This window comes from Sander lucioperca, chromosome 16, assembly GCF_008315115.2.
Source record: "Sander lucioperca isolate FBNREF2018 chromosome 16, SLUC_FBN_1.2, whole genome shotgun sequence".
NCBI classification, from domain to species: Eukaryota; Metazoa; Chordata; class Actinopteri; order Perciformes; family Percidae; genus Sander; species Sander lucioperca.
The window spans coordinates 20,607,033-20,630,927 of NC_050188.1; the positions used below are offsets into that span (position 1 = coordinate 20,607,033).

The following is a 23,895-nucleotide window of genomic DNA, read 5'->3' on the forward strand; positions in this document are numbered from 1 at the left end:
ATCTGCTGCTGTATAGACACCCCCCCCACACACACACACACATACACTGCTCTGACCACTAAAAAGTCCCCCTTTCTCACATGCCCCCATGGTTTAATACACTGTCTCAATTTCCATAGTCTCCCTCTCCCCTTCCCACAAGACACCCGAACACACACACACACACACACACACACACACACACACACACACACACACACACACACACACACACACACACACACACATCACTTTTCACACTGCCTTTGCACCACTTGATATAAGGCTAGCCTACTATCATTCCCCCTGTCACCCTAAATGCCATAATATAATTGCTTCCAAATACATTGACATAATCATTGCTCTGTGACACTAATCCATGTTCCTGTTTCTCTGTCTCCTTTACTGTCACAAACAGCTAACAAAACTTCCTGCGGAGGGCTGACTACCCACTCATCTCCTAAATGTGATTATGTCAAATACATTATGAAATAATTATGACCAAATGCTCTGTTCATAGTTTTAAAAAAACGAGTTCCGCTCATTACACATTGAATCGGGAGTGAAATGGTCCAAGCCCCTGCTGTGTGCAGCATACCGCTGTTCCCAATCAATCCGTCAATCTAAACTGAGTCCACCTCAAAACCCCACTCTCAGCAACGGAAGAGTGGGGTTTTGCATGAGAAGGACCTGGCAGGGAGAGAGGGGGAAAGATAGAGAAAGGGACAGCCACAAGAGGCGAAGAGACAGAGAAAGGTTGTGTGTAATGGGATTCAGAGGATGGACAGACATGGGTGAATGTTGAAGAGAGGGAGCTGGGAGTGGTGGCGAGGAGAAACAGAAAAATGTTCACTGATGCACTGCCAAACAGAGCAGAACGAAATTGCTTCCGTACTACCATATCCCCCCCCCCCCCCGTCCCCTAAACACAAACACACAAAAATGTCTGCCATGATAAACACCCTCGAGCACACACATCCTATATTTCAACTCTCATCCTCTTACAGCGATTGAATTAATTCCGGTACTTGGCATTTTACAGGCAAGACAGGTTAGTTTTTTTTGTGTTTCTTCGTGTTGGATGAACAGATGGATCTTACCGAGAACCAGAATGGGAGAATAGCACACTTTAGTCAACGCCAAGTTCTGTGCGTGCATGGGTTTGTGCATGTTGTGCTCAGGGCTCGCCTGATTTTCCATCCTGTCGCTGTGTTGAACAGTGAGGGGTGGACAGGATGTCCAAATCCCCTCTGGTGCATTTCCTGCATGTGTCAGTGAGTGTGTGTCTAATGTTGCAACGTCCACTCTCGGAAGAAGATGAGGCTGCTTATTAAATATATCTACATCGATAAAGCCACAACATGTATGGATAACAATGAGCAGGTAGCAGAGTGAGGTCTTTTCAGAGAAGTCTGGAATCTTATCTCTTTAATACTCCGTACCCCCCAACTTTAATCACATTCTGAATTTCAATGATCCTTGTGTCCTCAAGTAACTGCTCTAATAGATGCTTAGCTGAAGTTAGCTCTGATTTAAATGTAAGGACATTACATGGAAAGCAGAAACTGGAACTACATGGAGGATGGCAGGGTCATTGCCATGTAAGACCCACTGAAGAGCCTCTGGATGTGATGTCCTGTGTAGTGATAGGGTGGTTCTGACTCTGACTGGGTGGTGGCACTGTGGCTGAAGCTGGTTGGTTGGAGTCCTGGGGGCTGTTTCACAGAAGCAGAATTTATAAATCCAGGATAACCGATAAAGCGAGGCTTGACCTAGTCTAATCTGTGCAGCCTGGCTTGATGTGTTTCACGAAGGCCAAGCCAGACTGAGGAGGAGCGACTAGGTCGAGCCAGGCTGAAGTAATTTGGATAGATGCGCGTTCACGGCTTTCCTTAACAGACCGCGAGGTCGATCACAGATTTACTGATGCTAAAATGGAGAATACGCATTGTTCATACTTTATACAGAGTGAGCAGCAGCTTCTTGTGGAAGTATGATAACGTGAAACACATTATTTGTAAAAAAGAAACACGGCCGCTGTAATGAAGCAGCGAGAGAAAGCGTGGCAGCCGACTGCGGACTGACTGAATGCGTAAGTAGCCTAAATAAACTTAGCACAAAAGTAAGGAAATTTGTGTTTGGTAGATTATTTCTCTGTGGTAACAATGCTTTTTGGCAATAAAACTTATACCGTTGGAAAGCCTGTTTAGTTCCCTTTTAAATGGTTCCCCATGTGTAAGGAACATGCATTTGTGGGATGAGCAGCAGTGCTGAGTATGTTGGTTGCGCCCATGAAAAATTTGCCAAATCTTCTCTGCCAATGCCAAACAGGTTATTCTGCCATTGACTCGTTTGGTGTTTGGTGGATTGGATGATTGAAGTTTGAAGAAAAAAGACATATTGGCAATTTTAACAATTTATTCATTTCACAAACAGGAGCCTCAGTAGCGTGTGGAAGAACCATACACAGCCACAACAGCCTGGCACCTCCTCCTCATGCTGGTCACCAGCCTGGCATCCCATTCTTCAACCAGCATTTGTCGCAAGTCAGCCAACGTGGTTGTGTTGGTCTCTCTGGCACGAACAGCACGCCCAAGCTGATCCCACAAGTGTTCAATGGGGTTGAGGTCAGGACTGCTGGCAGGTCATTCCATCCTCTCCACTCCCACATTCTGGAGGTAGTCTCTGATAAACCCCGCCCTGTGGGGGGCGAGCGTTGTCATCTTGGAGGATAGAGTTCGGTCCCAGACTGTGGAGATATGGGATTGCCACTGGTTGCAGAATCTCATCTCTAAATCAGGCACCTGATTGGCAGCACCTCACGCTACCAGAAGCTTAAAACAAGTGTCAATAGCAACAGCAAAATAACCTGTGTGGCAATGGCAGAGAAGATTTGGCAAATTTTTCATGGGCGCAACCCACATACTCAGTGCTGCTGCTCATCCCACAAATGCATGTTCCTTACAAATGGGGCACCATTTGAAAGGGAATTACACAGGCTTTCCAACGGTATAAGATTTATTGCAAAAAGCATTGTTACCACAGAGAAATAATCTACTAAACACAAATTTCCTTACTTTTTGTGCTAAGTTTATATACATTAACTGACCACTGCTCTGAATTGAAACCGTCATAATCCTACCATTCAAGGATTAGGCTACTAATCATTTGCACAAATTAACCATTGTACTCTTTGCCTTAAAACTAAGCAGAAGATAATGTTACTCAGGAAATTTACCATGAAGATCCATTTTCTACAACACTAGAATATGATACATAAATATCTCTTTCACACTGTTTCTCCCTCTCTCTCTCTCATGGGCTAAAATATAAATTTCCTAAGTCATATTAACTTCCACTGCTCGCTTTAAATGCAAAGTGTACAATTGTTCGTTTTTGCGAATGACAAGGGACTCATTGAATGGTTTCAGTTAAGAGCAGTAGTTCGTAAATGTATAGTTTTAGGCTATCATTCAGTCGGTCCGCTATTATCTGCCATGCTTTTTCTCACGTTTTCTTTTTTTTTTTTTTTTTACAGAGGCCGAGTTTCCTTCTGTACATATTATATGCTTTGCTCCCTCGTATATATGGACATAGAAAAGAAAGACACTGAAGAAATTGGACTCTAAAATCTAGGAACTATATTATAATAATTAAGTGATACATTTCATGCACATTTGTAAATATGAATGTAGCCTAACAGAGTGATATTCATCAGTTATTTCCCCCCAGCAAAATACAGTATAAGGTCAAAAGCCGTTGAGGTGTCCTCTCCCTGTTGTTACACAAATGTACAGTAGTCTACACTAAATAGTTATTGGTTCAGTGAACTAAGACTGTAATTTGGGAGGATTGTACGTATGTATGTTTTTATAATCAACTGAAAATCAACAAAAAAAATTGAGGTGAATTGGTCCACTATAGAAACACACATGTACAGCACTTTATATATTGCACTTAGTAACAGACTTCATTTAAAACACATTTGGCAACTTTATCAGCCTTTTCTAATGATCTCAACAACTGTCATAATATATTCATAAAATGTCTAACAACAATATGAACAGCAGTCTTCATAGAGCAATATAACCGTAACGAACAGTAACGCTACAGGAAATAAACTCATGGTGCTTTGATAAAAGGTGCAGTGCTGCCACTAGGAGATGACAAAGCTGAGTGTATCTAACAACAATGTGCAGTAGGGCATTTCATCTTTCATTCTTCACTGGTGAAGGTAGTAGAGACAACTGACACACCCTGTTTCTCTTGTATACTTACTGTATATATTTGTACTGCCAGGGTTGGGTCAGATTACTTTGAAATGTAATCCATTACTGATTACAAATTACATGGCAATTTTTGTAATCAGTAACGTAATCAGTTGGATTACCCAAAACATTAATGTAATCCTATTACTTTAGGATTACTCTTAGATCACTTCAATAAATATGCACCTTAGGTAAAAGACACCGCCACAGAATTAATTAATGAATTCTCATTTTATTTTCTCTTTATTATTTCATTACATCTAAGAAATATTTTGCTCTCATTAAAGCATTCCTGTCTTAACTAATGGGTTGGAAATCAAATGAGTGATCCCAATTGTATTTCAATATCATATTCATACAGAAAATTACTGAAAATTACACAGTAAGTTAGACTACTACCGCAGAACACTGCTGTATTAACGTTACCTAAGCTAACTAACAAGTTGAGTGATGTTACAATGAATCCCAGGATAACGTTAAGAGATCCATTAAAAAAATCCAATATAACATTATGAGCGATCGACATAACGTTTAGCCTAACCATCGCCACCATGATCAATACTGATGTGGCAAATGCAAATTTAACCTTCACTAAATGGTGAAAAAACTGAAACCATTAGTTTATCATCATTGGACCACCTGATAGCTAGCAATGTTTGAACGATGCCGAGCATGTTCCTGTAATGTTAATGTTAACGTTCAACTTACCTCCAAGTGTTTCTTCAGATTTGAAGTAGATGTTAGCACCGTTGACAATACTTGCACTTTTGGTTTGCACAACTTGCACAACTTGCACACAACATACACATTATTATTTTCCACTGTCTTTAAATAGAAGTTGTGGCGATATTGCCAACTAGTAAACACATTTTTACCAACTGAAACGGGTCTGTCTTTCGTCTGTCCATCTTGAGTTTTGATTTGAACCTTTTTCTTGTCAAGAAACTACACAGGCAATTGGATGATAGTGACATCTAGTGGACAAACGAATTAACTGCTTGTCAAATTAAAACAGGCTATCATAAAAAAGTTGCATTGTTTACATGATAAAATGTAATCAGGTAATCCTCAACAATGTAACTGTAATCTGATTACACATTTTTTTTATTGTAATCTGGTCTGATTATAGTTACTTGATTTTTGTAATCTGATTACATAATCCAGATTACATGTAATCCGTTACTACCCAACCCTGTGTACTGTATACTTAAGCAATAGCTCACGTTGATGTATGGTATGTTGTGATTATGTCACAGCTAAGGAGCATTGTTTGGCACGACGCGAAGCAGAGGTATAAATAATAAGAGAATGATAAACTAAAACACCAACTGGTATAGAGTAGTTTAATAGTTTTTCAGAATTTGAATTCTAGTTAAAATTAGATTTACCAGTAAATTGTTGCAAGGCAACAGCCTTGCAACAATTTACTGGTAAAAACATTGTGTTCACACAATGTTTTTTTAGGGCATCATGAACAAAAGAACTTGGAAAATAACAACTTAATCAGTTATTGTTTTTGAAGCGCTGCAGTGTGCTGAAACACACCCTTTGGCAGCCTCACTGGACACAAAACTGAAACCAAACACAAATCTTAACATTCACAAACTTGAAAGTGCCCTTTTAAAAGGACAGCTGTAGTGCACTCTTGGCTGAAGCGAGTGTAGACAAAGCCACAAGCAAATTCCTTGCAATAATAAATATAAAACCACTCTGGACCAGAACTGCGTTGGAGCCAGTGGATGGGGAACGATAACTGATCTAGCTTTGTGTAGAGAGACTGGGCAAGACATAACAAGGCACAGAACCTCACTGGGTTCCAATGAACCATCAATTTGGAATCAAACTGAATATACAGGACCATTTGTTTTATGTCAACAAGTGAATGTAAAATTACGTACGTGTACAAAATATGATAAAACTATTTTAAAAAGAAAGATGTTTAAAATGTTAATACTAATAACTCATGACAGCACAGATGCCTTTGGCAAGGTTACATCTGCAGGATTTTGAGCTAAGGGATTCCTGGCGGTTGAGCTGGTATGTGTCAATCATGAAGTTACGGTATGCCAGGAAGCTGCAGCAAACAGGAAACATTATTTGTTCATTCTCCTAAAAATGAATTGCAAAAGTGTCGATTGAATCATAACTCTGCAATAAAAACAAAGATGGCAGACAATCTGTGGTTTTAAAGTACATTATTATACATGTATTCTAATAGTTTGTATATTACTAACTGTTCGCAGCATTTCAAACATTTTAAACACATCAAGCTATTGATACAATTTAGCCTAAATGCAAACTTGAGTTGGCACTCATGAGTTCCACCACTCCAATACTCCATCTCTTCTGGGAAAGTACTATGTGAGGGAAAGAACAAAAGTTGTTTGTCTTTGTGACAGCAGATGTTTAAATCCTGACCTTAATAACTTACAAGTTATACAAACTGAAAGTTAGTTAGAGCAGTTTAACCCTTTACTGGTCTTCTCTAGTAGTAGGGCACATTTTGTTAAATTAAAAAAAATGACTCAACCAGACCGAGCCATCTCTGGCATTCAGTTGAGTACTAAATATTCAGGCCAAAAAATCCCCAGGTTGCTCTGTGGTGTTCAGAATGAGACCTTTTCAGGTGGCTCTGCTAAGGAAGTTAGGGGCAGAATAGTCTGGATCAACAGAATTCAAACAGATTTACAGCATAATTGCCTGACATACGGTGCGTGGCTCATGCACCGGATGTCCCTCACCTTCTGCTCTCTGTGTGTTGCCGTTCTCATACTTTGTTCACAACGGGAAACAACAACAAACTTCGAGCTAGCAAGCTACACGCTGAAAATGGTAAGTTTTGACATAAATATGTATTTTGTGCAATAAGGCAGGTCTCCTTGGTTTCAGTGAATGATTGTAAAGATTTACAAAGAATATGTTTACAGCATTTATTATTTAACTGGGACTTTTTGGAGGGATTGCTGTGGAAGAAGTACACAGTGATACACTGGTAAGAGCAAATTAAGTTTACAATGTATCCCGCTGATTTTAATAGCTCATGTTACTGTATTGAGTGAACAGTTAGTTTCATTTAATATTGTATTGTGCGTTTTCTTTTGTTGGGTGCAAATGTTCCTCCAAAACAAGTTCCTTCCCAAGACCATTTTGCAGAGCCATCGTCGCTCTGCAGCGATGGCTCTGGAGCAGTAGTCTGGGGCTTATGACCACCCAAGACAATTGTGATTGGTTTAAATAAATGCAATGTGTTTTTTTTCACCTATCCTAGAATGTATCTGCCAGACCTTACTCCAGAGCGCTGTGGAGATAGGTTGTGCAATGCGAGACTAGGGGAAGAAGAAACACTCTTGTGGCCTGTGTATAATGTAATCTAGTTTCAGAGGGCGTAAACCGAATGATATAAATACATTCCCGTAAACCAGTCTGAGGACTTTATGACATAATGAGAATGTAGTATTCTTGGAATACTACTGCTACTACTACTACTTCACTAAACGATAAGATATTGAAAATGGTTTTGGATGTGTAAAAATTATACAGATAAGGCAGACTTTGGACTGTAACCTACAGTATAATTTAATAATTTTGCTAAAGGAAATTTGAAGAAGGTTTAACCACTTTGAAACTCTAAGGTCACACTGGTATGAAAAAATAGTGGCAACATTAAATATAAATGTATTCACAATATGTTTTTTTAATGTAAAATACACAAACACTGCAATCAGATTGATATATTGCACAACCCTATAGGCCCATACATTGCCACTGAAAGCCAGATGACGCAACGTCAACTGGGACTATAGGACACACGCCAGGACACAGTTGTCACGCCAGTCAGTGAAGGCCAGGTATTTGGAAAAGCTGGTTCACAGACAACGTAGGCACTCCAGAACACCAGTCACCTCTTCAGACAGGTGCATCATTGCATTCAGCCAATGGCCAATGACAATTTAGTAGACAGGAAGAAAGGAGGGTGTTCACATCTGTTGGGTGGGGAGTGTGTGTGTGTGTGTGTGTGTGTGGGGGGGGGGGGGCACAAAAGATTAAAACACCTTTTTTTTAATCCGTTTTTATGTAAAGCACTTTGAATTGCCCTGTTGCTGAAATGTGCTATACAAATAAAGCTGCCTTGCCTTGCCTTGACATGTCACTATTAATACTACTAGATACTATAAGAGGACCTGTTCATTACCAAAGCCTCCTTAGGACTATTTGATAGCACAAAAGTAAATCTCATTAGGGTCAAGTAACAACTGCTGAAACAAACAAGAGGCTTCTCTCAAGATGGTAGCTCCATCCCCAATGTGAGTACAGCTTATAAAATGCATGTTTGTGTATAAATATGTTGCAATGCTGTCTGTACATAAATCTGACATCTGCATTTTTCCTGCTTTGTGGAAATCAGGGTTTGATCTTGTGGTTTTCTTGCATTCACATTAGGATTTTTGAATTTAGTGATTCCATCTTACGGGACAGTGTTCTTTCTCAGCCTCGTTGGAATCGTCATCATCCTGCTGACATTTCCTTCACAGTAAGTCTGCTTGCACCCTTGCTTATAGTTTTGTTTCCTTATCAACAAATGTAATCTGGTTTGTAGCATTACAGTTATTTCCATAGTCTGTGAGATAGTTATAAGGCTAGAAGAAAACCTCAGTGTATTATAAAGTCATCATCAATTAATTACTCTTCATGTTGTTCCAGACAAAGTATACCAGTCGTCTTTGGAATGATCGCACTGAACGCTCTTTTCTACATCAAAATGGGGTGGATGGCAATATGTATTACAATATACTTTGTCTGTTGGTCTTTGGTATGTAACCAATACGCAGCTGAGAACACAAGAGAGAAAACCCACCTTGCTGCAGGCGCTTTCCAGCGGCGCTGGAGCAGCAATCTCCTACTCGAAAAGCCAGGAGTCGCTGCGTCCCAGAAGTCGCTCCCGTTCCAGAAGTCGCTTTTAGTCTACTGGAAAACCCTATACGGCCCATGTTTCCTATGAACTTTTATGACTTAAATATCATTTTTGTTTTAATGTCAGTAATTAACTAGGAATGTTTCATGTTAATATCTATTAGTTAATGTGTGCCTATTCACTGCTGTGTCTACCCCTTAATGAGTTTATGCTAATCGCTCTAGAAAGTAAGTGTGTGTGTGTGTGTGTGTGTGTGTGTGTGTGTGTGTGTCTCCTTTCATCCGGGGAGGGTGGGGAGAGAGAGAGTCTCATTTTTGCTGACCGCTGTTTTCACGCTTTTCTAATGCTGTTTAATGCCGTTTTTTTTTTTTTTTCATGCCTTCTGGACACCACTTCGTATGGCAGTAATACAATTATGGGATGTATTGGATGCGGAACCTTGTTTGTGTTAATGCAAATAAATCTACAAAACTCAGTTGGCTCTGTGATCATTACCAGCAAGCGTGTCTGGCAAGTTAGTTATTTCCTTCTTATATACAGTCTATGGTTATTCCCCTAATCAGTGGCTAAAAATGGAGTTTCAGATTGTCGTCTACACTAAACGACAGCACAATAAAGGTTGAGGAAAAAAGGCGCTGCCAGAACGCTGGCTCTTCCATGTCTGCCCTTCCCAATAAAAGCCCAGCTTAAATTCACTCGTCCTCAAAAAAAGGCATTTTCCCTTCACAATAAAAGCACAGCTCAAATATCATTCCGATCATTACGCTAAGAGGAAACTCAAAGAGGCATTTTGCAGACAATAGTCTATCAAACAAAAGCCAGACACTATAGCATATTAAGTTGCCACTGGCATCAGCACCACTGTCATTAAACGCTGACTCTGGCAATATCAACATGTCGACCTATCTGACGAAAAAGACAACACTAAAATGTAGTTAAACAAAAACTCTTTATTTTCATTGCCTTCCACTTTATACACACACACACACACACACACACACACACACACACACACGACAAATTGAGTTTCATGTAAAACAACTTTAATGAGTTGAGTTCTATCTTAAGATTTCTCAACTCTGACGTCAGAGCACAAATATTTCACAGATATAAGACAGACTGAGCCATTGACCAAATTACACAATTAATTTGTCTATAAACATGTGACTAGTACTGAAGAGTTCAATTTCTCAACAGGTGTGTGTGTGCGTGTGTGCGTGTGTGTGTGTGTGTGCGTGTGTGTGTGTGTGCGCGCGTGTTTTTCTGGTCAGTTCAGCTGTGATTGGACACTTGAGGACCCGGCTGAGCTGGTGCTATCCCATCAGGCTGCGAGGACGGGTCTAAGACAGTAAAAGAACAAGATAGTGTCATCTCACACACACAGAAACACACCATGTTAAAATGGCACAAATTAACCCTTCGAAGCTATTACGACAGTGAAGAATACTCACACATGCCATTGGGAGCTCCAGAGAGTCGAGGAGCCATTGTCTGGGCATTTCCTCCACCAGGCATCATGCGGTTGGGCATGGACTGGCCTGAAGGAGGAGGCAGGGCTAAATGTAATGAGAGAACCAAATATTTGAACAGATAAAAGATTAATACATTAGAGGTGTTTTCTTGTGTCCTAAGAAGGTTAACCTTTTTCTCTCTCTGTGTGTGTGCGTGTGTGTCATTTATTATCGAAGTGGGACGTTTTAAAACCGATTGGCGGGGACTGCTGTGGTCATAGTACACACGACAATACACTCATAAGAGCAAATCGCATTTAACCATGTATCCAGCTAATTTATATAGCTCATGTTCAGGGCTTGACATTAACTTTTTTGCTCACCCGGCACTGTGGCTAGTGGTTTTCTAAAGCTAATAGCCACTCAGCATTCCGCGTGTCACTTAAGCAGCTGGCATGTGCCCGTTGGTGGCGGGAAGTGGAGCGCGCAGACCAAATGTTTTAACAAGTAAATTGTCCTGCTGCACACTCTCTGTACTTCTTCTACAAACCTATACAGACGCAACCATTGCCTTGGCTTGCCATGTCGCGTGCGCTGAACAGAGTTCTGGGGGATATTTTACGTGATTGCTGCGGCTTACTGGTCTGGGGTGCCGTACGGGCCACCGTACTCTGGCCGTGGACTGCACACTGGGTCACAGTGTTCCTGTGTCGGGCGGTGGCACAGTACTCCAGCCACCAGTGTTTCGATATAAAGGTATGCCACCTGTCAAAGTGGCTAGTGAGAGTGACTTTCTTACACGCCACTGCCTAAATCTACCTGTATTTGGCGGGTTGGCGGGTGCTAATGTCAAGCCCTGCTCACGTTACTGTATTGTGTGAACAGGTAACTTTATTTAATATTGTATGTGGCGTTTTCCTTTGCGGGGTGCAAATGTTCCACCAAAACATGTTCCTTCCCAAGACCATTTTGCAGAGCCACCGTCGCTCCGTCAGGAGCTTAGCGCTGCCCAAGACGATTGTGATTGGTTTAAAGTAGCCCAACTTTACTCCACAGCGCTGTGGAGATAGGTCTGGCAATGCGAGACTAGGACAGACCTGATTGCTGCATTGTGTATCCAGGCTGCCCCTGTTGCCCCTGCTGCTCCCTTTGCTGGCGAACCTTCATCTCTGCCGTTTTCAGCTGCTCGGTGTGGAAAGTCTGTCTCTCTGACAGGAGCTGCTGCCGCTGCTGCTCCAGCTACATGACACACACACCGACACAAAGTATTAATGATACAGGTTTCTAAACATGTCACTGTTACATCTGGATACAAAGGAACAAATGGATGTTAAAAGCCACTAAAGCTTTTTGACATATTGCGTTTTTAGGAATTTAGGATTGGTTTGGGCTATAGCAGATATTGTAGTTCACTCACAGCTTCTTTCTCACGGTCCATGATGGTCTCCAGCTCCTCAAAGTGCCTCAGTTTGATCTCCAGCTTCTTCATCTGGGTCTCCACCAGCAGAGCCACCAGGGACTTGATCTTCCTCTCTTCTACTGCCGCCAAGTGCTGCAAACACGTGGCAAAGATGGAAAAAGTTAGGAGGTGGGTGAAAGTAGTAGAAAACAGACACTATAAATAAAGAGTAAGGAACTGGGTGGTAGGTGCAAGTAACAGTGAAGAAGCAGGGAAACGAAAAAGGTAGCAGAGGTAAAGAGAAAAGAAGAGAAACGATAACAGGAGGGTAATAAATTAGGTGTGACGGAGCGTGGCAAGTAGGGAGAGAGAAAATAAATTAAGAGACTGAAAGAAAACTACAAAATCAATCATCAGCAACAAGGGTTGGGACGAAAACTGACCTGACCCGAGACATAAATGGAAGAAAAGAAAAACATTTCTTCACTTTACGTCCCTGATTGTTCCATTTAGAAGTGGAAAGGTGGGCTTTTACCTTGGCCTTTGTGGCAGCTGAGGACAGAGCAGCTGCTGCTGCCGTGGCAACACTGCCCTCCACCAGATCCTGCTCCATCACTCTCCCCTCATCCACGTCTCCCCGCCCTAGGCTCTCGTCGTCATCTCCCCTTCCTTCATCAGAAAGAGTTTTTTTTTTAAAATACAGACATGCACGTGTACACACATATACTGTAGTAAGAACATATACATATTTACATACCGTCTCTCTCATCGGCAAGTACATTTTCTCTTTTGACAAGTTCTCCCTCCACTTTGGCTCCACTGGATTCAACCTTGAGCACATCTGCCCTCAAAGGGACCTGAAACAGATCCAAATGTACGTACACACACACACACACACACACACACACACACACACACACACAAGGTGAGTCACAAAAATCACCAGCAGATACAAAAAAACTCTAAGCTCTTAATGCCGTTTCACCTGGTGGGTGGTCGAGTTTGTGTCAATTTTTTCTGCATCCATCGACTCTGAAGGAAAGAGGAAAACAGAATAAGAGATGCATATAGACAGCATGGAGAAATGCTGCCCCCGCGACCTGACCCCGGATAAGCGGACGAAGATGGATGGAGAAATAGATTCATTTGTGCATAATATAATATTTATGTGCATAAATATACATTAAAGGGTTTACCTGTTCTGTCGAGCTGGTTGGACGTTTCGGAGACCTTATCCACCGACTCCTCCTGCACTCGGGAAAACTCCTCTGAAGACAAATATGTAGAATCACTACACACATACTGAACATACAGTACACCATCTCAAAACCATACCATAATGTACACTACACACTAATCAACATTCCTCTCTCTGTCCTCTCACCCAGTGCGGCCTTAGCTGCGGATGATGCCACCCGTGGGTCCACCACGGATGCCAGGAAGGCCACAGTGCTCATGACCGGGTTTTCTGATTGGCTGAAAGGCACGGGCTGGTACGCCAGTGGGCCGAGGGAGGCCGAGGAGTCTTCTAGGTAAGGGTCTTCTATCGGCAAGCGAAGGAAGTGAAGGATACACTCGTCCTGCGTCCTGGAACCGACATGCTCGGATACTTTGTTCCAGTCGTCTCTGTAGACCTCTAAGGCCTGAGAGAGACACGGGAGGGAGACAGAGGAACAAGCAAGTGTGAGAACAACTTGCAAAATTTCAGGTAAAAGATTCACATGATTAAAAAACAATTTCCCTTTTAGGATGGCAATAAGTCATGTATAAGCTCTTACCTCTAGTAGCAAGAGAGTCTCTTGCTCTGTCCATTCCCTTCCTGCACTCGCTCCTTTAGTCTGAGGCAGATGTCATGAAAAATAGGCCATCATTCAGTCATTTAGTATCTCTAATAGCAACTTTTTAAACAATTAATTACAGAAATGGTTAAACTGAGAGAATGGTAAAACTCAGTAAATGGAAAACAAACTGGGAAAAATGTACACGGACGTACAATTAGTTAAGTGTTAGTTAAAATATGATTAAAACTATTTTATAAAGAAAAAGGAAGGTTAAAAAAAAGAATGCAATTTTCAGTATGTTTGTATTGTTATTATGTGAGACCTTTGGGTGTTTCTTGGTGTAGATGTCGGAGCGCAGACCAAAGTTCTGGGAGTCTGAAGGCTTCTCTCTACTCTTTTCCGGGAAATACAACATGTGTTGCGAGGCGGACACCTGGAAGAGGGAGTTTATCAGGTAACATTTAATCTGATACAAAAGTGTGTTTCAGAGCGGTTGTCATGCGCTACTGTGTTTATGTGCGTTTTACCTGTAGGGGTTTGTGTTGTAGGGGGGCAAGCCCGGACGGTGTGTCCGCCAGTACGTTGAAATGAGGGGTGGGCGGGGGTCCCATGGGGAGGGGTCTGCTCTCTGCATCCACCTGGTAGTTAATCAAACCCCACTGCTCCAAAAAAGCATGAACCCTGGACACAAAGAATATTTTTTGTTGTTGTGCTGCAGCTGTAAAATGCCCCCCACAGATGACAACATGTAAAAACACTGACAAATCAGCGTGTGTCATGTTTAAAAAAAAATTAAAAGCTGCTTCTGAGACGCATTAAGTACACCACATACCGCTTGTTCCTTTCCAACACTAATAGATTTCATTCCGTTAACATATTCATATTTCAGAACACCCACACACACCACACTTAATTTAACAGATGCAGCGGACAATGCATGGTAGAAAATGCCCACGCAGCACGCGTGCCCACGCAAGTTATACCTCATGACCGCACAGACGTCTCCAGTGAGGTTGCGTCTACAGGACGTTGAGCTGAGGTATTCCTGGGGGTTCAGCCGGTACGTGTCAATCATGAAGTTACGGTATGCCAGGTAGCTGCAGTGCACAGGAAAAAAAATCAGGTTTTTATTGACGCCATCTCCATAATCCGATAAGACTTACATAATAAAGTCTGAATGTGTGCAAGTACTCACATTTCTGGAGATTTGGACTTGTTCTTTCCATTGAAGAATTCAGGCAACGCACGTTTCTCTATTGACTGAATGCTTAAATATATGGATAGAAAGGTTAGACATTTGGATATGTTCTGAAGAAAGCTATGTTTGGAGTAATAGTCAATGTCACAACAACAACACATATATGTGTGTGTGTGTGTGTGTGTGTGTATTTATTTACCTGTTGTTATTGAACCAAGATGTGTAGCTTGGTATTATGATGTGATGGGTTTGTTCTGTGACGTTGTCCTCCCCCTCTGACAGGCGAGTAATCTCCCCTCTCCCCTCCTCATCTTCCTAGACACACACATACACACAGAGTAAATGTAATACCCCTTTTAAAATCACTGAAACAGATTAAATACAGATACAAATTATTGCTAGAGAATACACAGCCTTCCAGCATTTAAAAAAACATTAGGAAAATGACATCATATTTACCCTTCCTGGGAAATCATCCTCCTGTTCATCTAGAAAAAAAAAAAAGTGAGGGAAGGGTAACATTTCAAGATGCATTTACAAACAAAAATCAACCATATTTCATATTTTTTTTTACTGTTTTAAACTAGAAGGAGCATTTACACGTGCAGCATTTCTCCTTTAACATTAGCTATAACACTTAACCTACCCAGGTCAGCCATGGTCCCTCCTTTGACTGGAGTATTCTCACTGTCCTTCTTCAGGTTGACTACAAGAGAGGGAGACAGTAAAGGATGGTTAGGAGACAAAATGCTTCTTTACCGATTACTGAATTTCCTAGTCACTGTTTTATTTTAGTGTTTTTACCATTCTTGGGTAGTATAACCTCCTCCATGTTTGGGACAGGGGTAGGGTCCTCCATGTCTTTGGTCAAGTCCTCTTCTGGCTCTTCCTCCTGTTGTCCACGCCTTCTCCTGTGCACGCACGCACGCACACACACACACACACACACACACACACACACACACACACACACACACACACACACACACACACACACACACACACACACACACACACACACACACACACACACACACACACACACACACACACACGCACACGCACGCACGCACACAAAATCAATGCTGAGACCACACACTGAAATGCCAAACCAAAAACCGTTTGGTTAAGACCCCTTACCCCTTCTTTCCTTTCTTCCTGCCTTCAGAGGAAGGAGGTGAGGGGGAGCGTCTTCTCTTTTTGAAGGGGGTGTGTTTGGAGTCCTGCGGCAGACGGCAGAGGTAGATGGTGAGAAATTAAGAAACAGAGAGTTCTAGCGCCATTAACTGAAACATCACCGATCAAGACGCTTTCACGTTTTGAAAATCTCATGGTTCACAGTTTCCCGACAGGAAACTGTAAGATCTATGTTTTAATAACTGAAAACACCTTTCCCTCCACAGGCCCTCCAGACCGCCTACAGCTTCACACAAACCTGGTCGTCTCTGAGGTGAATACGTCGGCGGAAAATGATTGGTGCATTCCTCTCATTCACACAATAGTCCTCTTCGTTCATCCACTCGTTGAAAACATCTGTGTCCAGAACCCAGCAGGCATGAACCTGGAGCACACACACCCACACAAATCAGTATTGATGTGGTGGTGCATGCTGGTGTATCTCATCAAGTGTCCAAAATGAACACACAAGAGATCATATCACCAAATACCAGTAAAATGGATGTAGACTTATTGATAGTAAATGTAGCAGGAAACAGTGTTGTGTAAATAAGTATATAGAGTGGTACTAAATCATGTTTTTGTACTAACCCGCCACGGCTTTTCTGTATGTGGTGGCTCTTCAACCTCTCCTTCAACATCACTTGAGGACAACCAACTGTCGTAACTGTTGGAAGGTGGCAAGAGACACAAAAGGTAAGTATTGTGATTGTATATGAACACCTGTGTGCATATGTGCTCGTGCTTTACCTGTCAGGGTGCATGCCCCAGTGTACCAAAACATGTTTGTCTTTCCGCATGACAGGGCGCATCCATTCATCTGAAAATAGATGCATATACTTTTTTTTTAATCAAGTTAAATAACCATTTAAAACGATAACAAACACACATACATGCACTAATTGGGGGTGACAGTAGCTCAGTCAGTAGGGAGTTGGGTTGGAAACCGGAGGGTTGCTGGTTCAAGTCCCCATACGGACCAAAGTATGGTGGTATATGGTGTATACCTCCTGGGTACTGCCAAGGTGCTATTGAGCAAGGCACCGAACCCCCAACTGCTCGGGGCGCCTTTCCATAGGCAGCCCCCTCACTCTGACATCTCTCCATTAGTGCATGTGTGTGTAATTCAGGCCTGTGTGTAATAACAACAGAGTGAAAAACATTGTAATTTCCCCTTGCGGGACTAATAAATTATTATTAATTTTAACTGACCTTCCTCTGTAGAAGCAGATGAGGGATAGATGTGGTGACTGGCGAGTGTTCGGTCTTCAGTGATCGTACCCTGTGGAAGGACAAAGTGTGACTGTGTGGCACTGATATTGAACTACATTATCAGAGCTGCACTGAGTTTCTTATTCTTGCAATGTCTTAGTCGGCCAGACCTGTCTCCGTATACTTCAACCTTTAAACATTTTCTCTTTGATCAGGCCCTCTAACAATGTGGCGGCTCATCTTTAACTTCTGCAGCACTTTACCTGGTGTTTGGTGATAATATCTGTAAGTCTGCTAGTCAGCTCCTGATCCAGCGTAGGGTCCAGATATACCACAGGCAGTGACATACAGTTGTTCTGTTGACACACAAAACATTGGTACACATTCATTAGTGGTGTGTCCTTGGTGGGCTGATGTGTGTATGTGTTTAAATGTGTGTGTTTATGTCACCTGGATCAGCGCTCTTTCAATACTACCAAACATCTCAACATTCCTTTCAGTTCTTGATGGATTCTGCAAGTCAAACCTCCGCCTGTAAAAGGAGGGAGGGGAAGAGAGATCATAAGACGGACACTACTGTGATAAAAGCAAAGGCGATCAGAGGCATGCAACTCACCAGCCTTGCGCAGCCTTGAACTTGTAGGCAGTGCCAAGAATGTGGCAGAGTCCACCCCCTGGTCGCAGGTCAAGGAAGCACTGTGTCTGCAGAAAAATTGTAAAATCAACAGTCTGGCATTTTGTAACCCGTCTTGCAAGATTTACTGTCACCTAACTCTTTCTGCTTTTTAATGAGGACCACAACTAAAATACGTTTTGAGATTTATTGGGGTTTTATCTTTTGTTCTTCTCATTATATGTCAAGACAGGGTGATGCAGTAACAAGTGTATCTACCTAATTACTAGTATATTTCATTACATCTTGTCATATATTTATATATTGATCTCAACACACACAAGAAGACTAAATCAACATAAATAAAAAAGATGGATACTTCAGAAACTGCTAACAACCAAAGGATGAGGTATTGTAAATTCAGAATACTCGTGTAGTGAAAGACAGTAAGCTACAACTCACAGGCAGTTTGGTGAGACTAGGACTGGTAGCTTGTCTGCCAAAGGCATCCTCTTGGAACTGGAGAAGCTGCAGGGTTACTGCAGCCAGAGCCTGACACGATGGAGCATCCACCAGCACATACTGACGGACACACAGACAGAGATGAGAGGTATATGAGGAGGAGAATGTTTCATCATCATCATCATCATGCTTTAGTGGAACATATAACCTATTGCATTTTACCGACAGTGTATCCAGTTTAACTGTTGGGTTTGTACTGATTAACCCTTAGGATTTGACTACATTTGCACTTCATTTTTTGTATGCATTTTTTTTTTTAAAGATACAGCACTCATTAACTTTATAACACGAATCTTGCTGGCCTGTGCAACGTTAAACGTAACGTTATCCAGCATGAGATGTTTGTTTACAGTCTGAGCCATTGGACTTGCTAGCAGGGGGCGGCTAGCTTGTTAGCTAGCTTCCTAACCAGCTAGCTAACTACCTTTTTGTAGTGCTTCCCGATCCACTGTCGCACCACCTCAAGCTGGGCTAAAGTATCCGGACTCTCCCAGAACCTAGCGGACGGACTGCTGTCTTTTTTCCGGTGTGCGGATGTGCCAGAGCTGGCTTGGCTTGTCCCGGGAATGCCGAGGTTTGTTCCTCCAGACATTGTGGCCATAATAAAACAAGATTTATCTCAAACGGGAGAACAAAACTGGCTAGCGCGCTCGCTAGCTTTTGCGTTCTCGTTTTCTCTCGCGAGACGCAGCGCGATTGTCGCAGTTCGGCATAAGGGTTTTTCTATTTTTAAATATTTAACTGCCTTTCATTTCCATTTATTTTTAAACTTAATTGTGTGCGTTTTTGATTCAGTAGTATATGTTTAAAATACCCAAACTTGTTTTTTATGCACAACAGAATACATACCTTTGTTACAAACCACGACTTTTACTTTGAAATATAACATTTAGGAAATAACTACCCAAGACATGTAAACAGGATGAACAGAAGTGAAGTAAAGTGACATTGTTTAGCAGCTTGTATATACTGAAATGCTCTAATTCTAAGCTACCTTTCGAATAATTGTTTGAAAAAGTACTTAAGATATGGCCAAATCACTTGCCTTTAACGTTATATGAATTGTATAGCTGTTGCAGTATTTTCCGTTTTGTCATAATTTCCCAAGAGACAGGAAAAACTAACTTCTGTGCAGCTGACTGTCGACTCAGCAGTAGCAGCGAGTTTGTTATGATTCATTTCCGTCGCATACTATAATTGGATATTCCGCAAAACCGAAAAAAGACTTCACACAACCTCACACCAACTAGCTGTCTAACTACTCTGCGTGGCACCGATGCACCAGCACCCCTGTGAGTAACATATTCATCCTCTCACTCACTCCCTGTTTACCTAGGCCGTAAGATCCTATGGGTGTCCAGGGTCTGACCACCTATGTGGAGGGGAACAGAAACTTCCTCCAAGATGTGAAATTCAGGGACAGTCGCCTGGTTATTGATGGCTGCAGTTTGTATTTCCGCCTCTACTTTAACCACGGTTTGGACCAGCAGCATGGAGGGGACTATGATGCTTTCGCTTGCCTGCTCACCCAGTTCCTGTCTGCTTTGGCGGCTTGCAACATCCAGCCATTTGTAGTACTGGATGGAGGTAAGGAACTCCCTATCGGCACCTTTTATTTTAGGAAACTCATCTTATTACAGTTGATGTCAATGCATTATTACATGTAAATGACAGAATATAGTCAAGTGTTTTGATCAATGTAGATAGTTCTTTTGATAAATGAATTAGATTAAACAAAAGCAGTTCGCTCACATTTGTTAAAAATGGATCAACAAGTTAATTTGAACCTGCAAGTTATTTTTTTTTTTTTTTTTGGTTATAAGGGATTGACCCCAGTGACAAGAAGTTTCCCACTCTGCGCCAGCGTCTGCAGTCCAAGATAAGAGAGGCAGACAGCCTCTCCCACGGCCGCAATGGCTCTGTTCTCCCCATCCTCACAAGAGATGTCTTCATTCAGGTCCTCATCCAGAGAGGAGTGCCACTGGTCCAGTGTCCAGCTGAGGCTGACTGGGAAATTGCATGTTTGGCTCACCAGTGGAACTGCCCAGTTCTGACCAATGACAGTGACTTTTATATCTTTGACCTGCCAGGTGTGGATAGCGACAGACTTTTGTACTTAATAACGATCCAAATCGACTTTTGTAATGAATAGCAGTGATGATATCTCACTTAATGCTTTGCTGTTGTTTTACATATAGTTTATGTGCTTTGTTTTCTTAGGTGGTTACCTGCCACACCATTTTTTCCAGTGGACCAACCTTAATGGTAAAGCCTCTCACCGCTACATCTCGGCTCGATGCTACACCACTAACAGGCTGTGTCGCTGGTTTGGTGGAATGAACAAGGAGTTGCTACCCTTATGTGCCGTCCTGGCTGGTAATGATTATGGCACTCCAAAAGATACTGAAACACTCCTGGGTCTGTTAGATGTGAGTGTATTAGGGAGAAGTGGTGGCAGGGGTAAAGGTAGAGCATCCACTTCCCGCATTGAGGGCTTCCTTCTCTGGCTGTCCTCTTTTTCAAATCCAACGCAGGCCCTGGCGGAAGTGAGCAGGCTAATGGGGGAGGAAGGTGGAGACGTTAGGGGTAAGAGAGGACAGAAGGCTGGGCTCAGTTCACAGCTGTGGGCATGTATGCAGGAGTACCACATCGCCCCTCAAAGCTCTCTGGCTTGCTGGTTCTCTGGAGGTAAGCCAGCTCCTGGAGGGCGGACCTCTGGGCTACCCGAGTGCCTGTCGTTGGCTGCAGCTCAGGGACTGTTGGCTCCCTTGGTGGTAGATGCTCTGGTGATGCGCAGGGTCCTGCTCATCCCACAGGTGGAGAACAGCAAGCTAGCCAGCAGCCATTGTAGTGCCAGCACCATACGCCAGGCTATATATGGGATATTACTGCAGAGAGGCCCAGATGTCCAAGCACAGGATATGAGGGTACAAGAAAAAATCAGCCAGGGTACAAGAGGTGGGAGAGGGCGAGGGGGAGGGGGAAGGGGGCGGGGATGTGGTCAGGTTGGTGGAGGTAGGGGTCAGGGCACACAACAGGGTGTAAATGTAGGATTCAGCATTGAACAAGCAGCTGGTGCAGCTACAGTGCAGGCTCAGGGCTCTACTGTAGAGGAGTACGACCGTGTGGATCTGAACTTGAAGAAAAACCACGTAGAGGCACATCTGCTCAGAACCCCCCTACATCTAGACACACTTGGCCAGGTAAACATGACAATAAAAATTTTGTTTGTTGAATTTATGGTTTTCAAAAGAAAATTGTTCATGTGATTAATTTACCTTTCCCAATTATGTCCCATGATTTGATCCAGGCTCCTGTGGCGGTTCGTCTTGGTGTCCTGTTAGAAGTCTTAGGGATGAAGGAGTCTTCTCTGGTTCCGGTTCCTCTTCACTTGAGGCTGGCTGTAGCAGTGACAGCCTTCTGGCTGCGAGAGGCCATCCCAACACCCTCACAGCCCCAGCTCCAGGCTTTGGTGCTGGGCATGATTTACGGAGAGCTGTCCTGGAACAACCAGCCTGGAGCTACACACTATCAGCATGCCGGTTAGACGTGTTGTATCTTTTGTATTGTTCCACAAGGTTACAAACACTAACATGTACCTCAATAAAAAGGCAAACAGTGATCCTTAATGATCTACATTTTGTTGCTGCTGTGTATCATCCTAGTCCCACAGCTAAACTGGGCTGCAGAGCGCAACGTGTGGGCAGGGCTGGATCGACAACGGGTGAGGCCAGGGGAGAGACGGGGTTTGGATGTCGGAGCGGCTCACAGTTTTAGCCAATGGCAGGCCTGCCTCTGGAGCACACTGTGTCTCAATCAGCTATTACTGATGCCACTGCCTGAACCCCACCTATCATGGTAAGGCACAGGGACATGAAAGTGAAGACACCATTTTCATTTTCCACCTATGAGAACTAGAGCGGCAACAAATGACTATTTTCATCATTGATTACTCTGTTATTTCTTTGATCACTTAGTCTCATCGTCAGAAAGTAGTGAAGAATGCCCATCATTTTTGTCACAAACCCAAAGTGACATCCAATTGCTTGTTTTGTCCGACCAACCAACTGTGCATTAGACTGTTCATACATTAAATATACTAGTATCACATAAGACAAATATTCACATTATTTAGAATTAATAATTGTCCTAAGCGACACCACATCTGTGTCAGTCAAATCAATACACTTAAACGGTCATTCAACCAAATAAGACACTTTCTCACCTAGTGGAATCTGATCATAACTGTGATACCAATCTCTTGATATTTCTGCTGCCATTCCAATATAAGAGTGATGGAATTTTGTTTGTGGTGCTTTAAAACATTGAAATGACATGAAAACAAATCAAGAGTAATTGAGAGAGAGCAAACTGAAAGACATTTTCAAAATTCCATTCACTTCCATGGGTGGACCTGGGGGTCAATCTAAAAAGATCTGCAGATACCACCATGGTTAAGTTGAAAAGTATATTTTTTTGTAATTTGGTTGCCTCTCTCTCCCTTTCTGTATGCGCGTCAGGTTGTACAGTGGTACCTTGGTGCATGGCCTCCTCAGGTATCTGAAGGAGGGCCGAGCTGCTGAATCCCTCCTATCCGGGGGTTTCATGTCGGGACAACTCTACTCCTCCCTGCTGGACGCTGTGAGGAACTGCAGCTCCAAAACCCAGCCATCCTCTTCAGCAGCAGGGAGTAGGAAGAGAGGTGGAGGCCGGGGAAGGAGAGGAAGAGGCGGGCGTGGGAGAGGAGCAAGGGGAGGGGGGAGAGGGACTGAGGAGATAAACAACAGGTTTGCTCTCCTGATGAGCGACGAAGAGTCTGATGACGATTGATGAGGCAGAGTAAAATGAACTGATCGATATGAAGCACTTGCTAGGGACCATATGAGGGAGGACATTCCTGTGTTTTATCAAATACACTCAGGGAATGCTTTAAATAGTAATTTCACAAGTGAAGAACTACACCTAATGTTTCTGCTTTTAGCTGATTTATGAAAGCTTTTATGTCACTGTAACTGATGCATGTTTTCAATCTTATTTAGAGATTACTTATTTTATCATCTCTGTTGACCACAAAGTTGTATGGCAGCTATTGTCATCTTAATAAGCAACTCATGAAATCTTATTTTATTGCAGACACCTTCATACATATGAATTTGGTGCTCATCTTTCTATAATAAAAAATATAAATCAAACTCGACACGTTTTTTTTCAATTATCACATTCAGCTAGTTTTTACTCGTAACAACATGGCCAATAATAAAATGTTTACTTATTCCATAAAGTCAGTTTTAAGTTACAGTGCGTTACCAAAACACTCTTAAATATGTACACAACACAACCAAGATTAAACTATTCATTAATGCAGTATATCTACACTTTGTAAG

At 42.4% G+C, this 23,895-nt stretch overlaps 2 protein-coding genes and 1 long non-coding RNA gene across 4 annotated transcripts; 2 read left to right on the forward strand and 1 right to left on the reverse strand.

Moving 5' to 3' along the window:
- The first annotated feature begins 439 nt into the window (after positions 1 to 439).
- Positions 440 to 9,634, forward strand: LOC116066883. The gene is made up of 4 exons (XR_004109074.2): positions 440 to 453; positions 3,736 to 3,737; positions 8,557 to 8,778; positions 8,949 to 9,634. It is a non-coding gene; the product is annotated as an uncharacterized LOC116066883 (long non-coding RNA).
- Positions 9,635 to 10,185: 551 nt separating this feature from the next.
- On the reverse strand, positions 10,186 to 19,202 carry smarcc1b (SWI/SNF related, matrix associated, actin dependent regulator of chromatin, subfamily c, member 1b). Its single transcript, XM_031323057.2, has 28 exons — positions 18,936 to 19,202; positions 18,452 to 18,571; positions 17,993 to 18,078; positions 17,827 to 17,908; positions 17,640 to 17,732; positions 17,377 to 17,446; positions 16,915 to 16,984; positions 16,756 to 16,831; positions 16,424 to 16,549; positions 16,129 to 16,211; positions 15,793 to 15,899; positions 15,635 to 15,694; positions 15,448 to 15,476; positions 15,188 to 15,303; positions 14,986 to 15,057; positions 14,774 to 14,887; positions 14,318 to 14,471; positions 14,113 to 14,223; positions 13,788 to 13,847; positions 13,394 to 13,652; positions 13,206 to 13,277; positions 12,995 to 13,041; positions 12,767 to 12,866; positions 12,545 to 12,678; positions 12,028 to 12,162; positions 11,708 to 11,849; positions 10,611 to 10,715; positions 10,186 to 10,499 (listed from the first exon to the last, which is right to left on the reverse strand). Exons 1-28 carry the CDS (start codon positions 19,110 to 19,112, stop codon positions 10,432 to 10,434), a joined length of 2,868 nt encoding a protein of 955 aa, XP_031178917.1. The 5' UTR covers positions 19,113 to 19,202; the 3' UTR covers positions 10,186 to 10,431.
- aste1b (asteroid homolog 1b) lies at positions 18,948 to 23,859 on the forward strand. 2 transcript variants are annotated; one of them, XM_035993034.1, is made up of 7 exons: positions 18,948 to 19,085; positions 19,848 to 20,098; positions 20,335 to 20,601; positions 20,732 to 21,714; positions 21,822 to 22,053; positions 22,177 to 22,369; positions 23,032 to 23,859. In XM_035993034.1, exons 2-7 carry the CDS (start codon positions 19,861 to 19,863, stop codon positions 23,339 to 23,341), a joined length of 2,223 nt encoding a protein of 740 aa, XP_035848927.1. In that variant the 5' UTR covers positions 18,948 to 19,085; positions 19,848 to 19,860; the 3' UTR covers positions 23,342 to 23,859. The 2 variants fall into 2 exon arrangements, with proteins under 2 accessions (XP_035848927.1, XP_031178918.2); XM_031323058.2 differs by lacking the exon at positions 18,948 to 19,085 and adding an exon at positions 19,277 to 19,448.
- The last annotated feature ends 36 nt before the right edge of the window (positions 23,860 to 23,895 follow it).

Excerpts from the sequence above, each read along its gene's own strand:
- smarcc1b (XM_031323057.2), bottom strand. The coding sequence starts at position 19,112 with ATGGCCACAATGTCTGGAGGAACAAACCTCGGCATTCCCGGGACAAGC. Across the intron at positions 16,212-16,423 it reads TTCACCTCAGAGACGACCAG|GACTCCAAACACACCCCCTT; the intron begins GTTTGTGTGAAG and ends CGTCTGCCGCAG. Across the intron at positions 10,716-11,707 it reads ATACACAATGCAGCAATCAG|CCCTGCCTCCTCCTTCAGGC; the intron begins GTCTGTCCTAGT and ends CATTACATTTAG.
- aste1b (XM_035993034.1), top strand. The coding sequence starts at position 19,861 with ATGGGTGTCCAGGGTCTGACCACCTATGTGGAGGGGAACAGAAACTTC. Across the intron at positions 22,054-22,176 it reads TACACACTATCAGCATGCCG|TCCCACAGCTAAACTGGGCT; the intron begins GTTAGACGTGTT and ends GTATCATCCTAG. Across the intron at positions 22,370-23,031 it reads CCTGAACCCCACCTATCATG|GTTGTACAGTGGTACCTTGG; the intron begins GTAAGGCACAGG and ends TATGCGCGTCAG.